This window comes from Lactuca saligna, chromosome 5 (assembly GCF_052625555.1).
Source record: "Lactuca saligna cultivar CGN05327 chromosome 5, ASM5262555v1, whole genome shotgun sequence".
Taxonomy (NCBI): Eukaryota; Viridiplantae; Streptophyta; class Magnoliopsida; order Asterales; family Asteraceae; genus Lactuca; species Lactuca saligna.
In genome coordinates, this window is record NC_136421.1 from 285546581 (window position 1) to 285551794 (window position 5214).

General features: G+C 35.2%; 1 protein-coding gene across 1 annotated transcript; it reads left to right on the forward strand.

The window, feature by feature from the left end:
* The first annotated feature begins 3509 nt into the window (after nucleotides 1-3509).
* LOC145048092 (uncharacterized) lies at nucleotides 3510-4757 on the forward strand. Its single transcript, XM_078996507.1, has one exon. It carries the CDS (start codon nucleotides 3615-3617, stop codon nucleotides 4587-4589), a length of 975 nt encoding a protein of 324 aa, XP_078852633.1. The 5' UTR covers nucleotides 3510-3614; the 3' UTR covers nucleotides 4590-4757.
* Nucleotides 4758-5214: the final 457 nt, after the last annotated feature.

Here is a 5214-nt window from a genome sequence, read left to right on the forward strand (position 1 = left end):
GTTAAACCGTAGGAATCATTCTAACTACTAACTGTAATATCATTTTACCCCAACAAAGACCGTTGGACATCCAACGATTGATGAGAGATGATAATGAAATTATAGGAAATATGGGCATGAGCCCATTGTAGACTTCCCCCTAAAGTCTTACGAAAGAGAAGTCACCAAACTGATATGGCCCAATAACTAATTCCATCTGCATAGAAATCTATTGTCCAATTCAACAACATATACTCTATTAAATTGAACCTCTAAAAGGGTAACTTCAAACCAAACCTCTTCCATGAAGAAGTAAAAGAGCCATTATCTTCTTACACCAAGCATAAAGATTCACATTATTGTCACCTAAGCTAGAGGCGGCCCAACTAATTTAAAGGCTCTAAGCAAACCAACAAATTAGAGCCTTTTATGTAATCAAAAGGTTTTGAACTTGAGATCTTTAGTTTTATAAACCAATGCTTTTACCACAAAGTCAAGCTTCAACTTGTATATATATATATATATATATAACATAATAAACTTTAGAATTGGGAGCCCTTGCTTAATTTTTCATAATGTAGAGCCGGCCCTGACGTAAGCTGATTATAGTTTGAACTTCGAACCACATCCAACCAATTACAATGTCAATAAAACGATTACCACTTAGAAGACAGTCAATAAACCCACTAACATCATCAGTAGCCTTCACCACCATCACCCAAAAGACATTTATATCGATATGAAACCGCTAAACTGAATTGAAAAATGACCGATTGAGGAAGGCAAATAAACTACTAACAACAAGACCACCATGCTATTGACAAATCTTTAATTAAGTTATCATAATTTCGTTTTTATTTATTTGAGTTTTGTCATTTGAAATAAGGCTATGGGGAGTGGTCACACCCTCCCCAACGAAAAAGTGCTGCCACCTATACGTCACATCAGCTTCACACTCAACCCACTAAACCTTGAAAATGGTTACCACTACACAATTTATTTTTATTTATTTTTTATTTTTTAACATTATATTAAATAAAAAACAAATTACAAACCATAATTTAAAATAAAACCTTAATTAATATAAAAACACAAATTAAAAAACAAAAACACACATTACATTAAAATTAAAAACACATTACATTAGTATAAAAAACACAAATTAAAATTCTAAAATTCTTAAAAAAAAACATAAAAAAATTAGAATCCTAAATTACTTAAAACCATAAATAAAATCCTTAATTTCTTAAAACCATTAAGATTAGAACCTAAAGACCATATTTCTCCTGGACTTGTCGTTGAATTTTAAGAGATGTCGCAAGATTTTCCGGGTCGAGATCCGGTTGGGGCTTCGTGTTTATGATTTGAAGATCGGTAAGAGCTATTTTTTGGCGGTTAGCGGCTTCCGACGATTCGTATTTTTTTTCTAGAAAAACTAGAGCTTTATCTATGGATGTCACAAGCTCGCTATCGCTAGTTGCCAATGCTTTTCCGCTTGAAGATGCTCATTTTCTTGCTTTGTCCCGTCCCGGTGGTCGACGAAGTTGGACGTTCGGTGGGACCTCCCCCTTGGTGGCGTCGAAGTCGTCGTTGAGGTCGAGTCCAAAATCCACGTCCGACTCGGACGTTCTTGCCCTTTTGTTGGAACCGGTTGTAGATCCCGAATGCGCCATTTCCGAATATAGAACCCATTTTGGACCGTTACGACAAACTTCCCACGCTTTTTGGTGGCCGAACGGTTCACCGTTTGTGGTAACTTTGTATTCGTAGGATGCGGTCGCTAAAATGTTGAAGTCGTTGCTACCACTTCTATGCATATTTTTAAGCTTGTCAAATATGCCATTGAATTTGGTGTAAGCCGCTCGTAAGTCACGCCATTTTGCGTTGATCGAGTCGTACGTCCGCTCCGTTTTCTTTCCTAATAACGTGTGGAAATGATCTAAAATACGACACCAAAAACTTTGACCCGATTGTGCGTTGGCGACATCCCCGTCTTGAGATATGAAAATGCAAAGCTTTTACTAAAGTTTCCTCCTCGTCTTCGTTCCATGCGGTAGTCTTTTTTTTTCTTTGATCTTTGGTTTTTTTGCCTTCGACGAGTTGGTTGTTGTGTTTCTTGAACCCGTTCGTCGTCGTCGTCATTGTCAGATTTATAGGTTGAGATTGAGATGGTTGAAATTGTTGAGAAGGTTGTTGTTGAAAGGCTTGAAATTAGGGTTGATTAAATTGTTGTGGTTGTTGTTGGTAGAAGGTTTATAGGCATGAAGTGGTGAATAAAGTTTGTTGTTGGATTGGGGAGGTTAGCAATTGCATGTAACTAACATTTGCATTTGGAGTGTTTGGAGTGTTGTTTGGATTTGAATCCATGTTAAGAGAAAAAAATATGAGAGATGAGGTTTTTTTTTGTAGAAGGTAATAAAATATAAATAGTGTTTTTTGAAGTGTAAATTGTGAGTAGAATAGTGGATAATTTATAGGTGTAAATATTTATGTTTAAATGGTAAAAAGTAATTTTTTATTTTATGTTAGAAACGGCTATATAGCCGTTAGTTGTAATTTCCGACCGTTAAAAAATTGATGAAATATGATTAGGCATCTTTTCGCATCTTTGGAACCACGTCACCAGCACCCCATTGGCTTTGGGGGCGGTGTTCACGTGTGGGAGGGGTTGCCACCTCAGCTCAAGACGCGTGAAACAACCACCATACTTGGTAGCCTAAGTGGTGGCCGAAAATAGTGATAGTAACTAAAAACAATTTTGATAGTAACCAAATGCTTTATACTAAGGATTTATAGTCTTAGGTTGGAGGATTCAGGTTCAAACTCACTTGGTAGAGATGGAAACCTCTTGGATTTAAGATCATATGTTCGAGCCCGGACATTATCGTTTTAACTAACTTTGTGAATTTAACTTTAACAACTATCCAACCGTTAAAAAAAAGAAGAACAAAAAAACATAAGAAATAATAAATAAATAAAAAACTAAAAAAGATAAGAAATTGTAAAAAAAAAATTCAAATATTACAATGGTTGCTTACAAAACTCATGGAATAAATTTCAGATATTACAATAGTTGTGTACAAAACTCATGGAATAAATTTCAGATATTACAATAGTTGTGTACAAAACTCATGGAATAAATTTCAGATATTACAATAGTTGTGTACAAAACTCATGGAATTGTACATCATATCTTTATGATAGATATTTTGATTATGAAATTCCTCAAAAGAAAATTTAAATTCAAATTTGAATTAATACTCATCGTAAACTTTGACTTTTATTTATTTCGTAAATACTAAATAAATTAAAACCAAACAAAACATTGCCCAATTTAAAAATTTTGAACTATCATAGCTCTAAAAAATTCGAAAATTTAAATTTTCTTTGATTGCCACCTTAACTTCATTTACATATATACCCTCAAAAATTATTCATCTTTTTATCCAAAAAAGGGTATTATTGACAATAATAATTTAGAATGTTGACAAAATTACAATTTCTACAAATTAAAAAAATCCAGCTTCCCATCCTTATATTAAGCGAAACTGTCGCCGGGAAACTCACCTCAATACCCGCTCTTCCCCTTTTTAAACCCTCGCCGCCGCCGTAACCGTCACACACACAGAGTAGCCATGAAAGCTTCAATCAAATTTAGAGATGAACAAAAGCCTCTGTTTCGAGCAAAAGTGCCTCTCAATATTCTTGGGTTCCCCTTTCAATCAGGGATTGTAGCCGGTGAATCGAAAGAGCTCTCTTTGAATCTCAGCACTTTCTTCGAATCAGGGCCCTCGTTGAAGGTCGCTTATCGTCCAAATGATTCCATTAATCCGTTTAGTCTCGTATTCAAAACCGGAATCGGCCATTTCGGTTCGCCGATTTCAAGCTCATTGAACATGAGCGCTGAATTCAACTTGATCGGAGGCAGTCAAAACCCTAGTTTTTTTGTTCACTTCAAACCTCAATTCGGTGACTTCACTATCAAAAAAGTTCAATCATCAGTGTTTAAGAAGCAAATTAACGGTGTTAGCGGAGCTGCAGAGGAAGATGCACCGGTGATTGTTGATCTGTTCGAAAACGGCAAGAAATTTTCCAATTCGCCGTTGGAATCTCCAGCCGCCGGTCTGGTGAAGAGCGCCTTATCCGACGTCGAAATGACCGCCACAACGACCGTTCCGCTGAGGAAAAACGCTGTGTTGAATTTCCGTTGGGGCGTTTGGCTCCCGGAGGCAGAAGACTCGGCGATGATGCTAATGAAGAAGAACAACAATTCAATGCCTGGGATTTCGTTTCAGAAGCTTCCAGTTTTGATCATAAACAAGATCGGGATCGAGCACAAATCGGGTGCCGATTGCAAGGATTCAAGCAAGGTGGGACCGACAACCAGTGACGCGGCGGAGGCCTTTTTGGGCGTCAAGAAACAGCTGGAGATCATACAAACTGAAAATGTGGGATTAAAGAAAGCCATGGATAACTTGAAGAGTGAATTTTCTGCCGTTAGGTTTAACGGCGGAGACGTCAATGCTCGTTTCTGCGGGAAGGCTATGGAGAATGAGATTGTGAATGACGAATCGAAGAAGAATGGTTTCAAGGGTATCTCTGATAATTAATAAAGGTTGCAGGTTTTGTTTAAATATTCTAGATTTTTTGAAGTATCTCGTGGTTCATAATGAAGATCATTCATTCATGTGGTGTTGCTACCTTGAGTTTCTTGTGTAGTATTTTTGAGTAAATTTCATGTCGTTTTTTGTTAAATTATATGGTTTTGTGTTAAATAAGGTGTCTTTTTTTTTTTTTTTTGTTGTTGTTAATCATTATCGTTAATCTAAATACCGACTTATTTATTAAAAAAAATAATAAAAAAAAATGAGACATATATATTGTGTGTGAATGCAATAATTCAAAAGGTTTGTTTGGTAGATCAAGAGGAATTACAAATAAACGAATGAAAATAAAATAAAATAAAACAACAAATAGGTCGCTTATTTTTAGTTTTTTTAATATTATTATTATTATTATTATTATTATTATTATTTTGTGGGGGGTGATTTGAAATTGTTTTTCAAAACAATTTATTGATTAATTAGTTTTTCAAAAAACAAATAAATCAAAAAAAATGTTTATCAAACTTAAAAACAATTTTCAAAATAGTTGTTCTATTAGTTTCAAAAAAGCGATTTTAAAAACATGTAAAATGATACGATCCTAGACCACAAGCCCATGGAAGACCCATTG

What these genes read in the sequence shown, in the direction of transcription:
- LOC145048092 (XM_078996507.1), top strand. Translation starts at nt 3,615, where the DNA reads ATGAAAGCTTCAATCAAATTTAGAGATGAACAAAAGCCTCTGTTTCGA.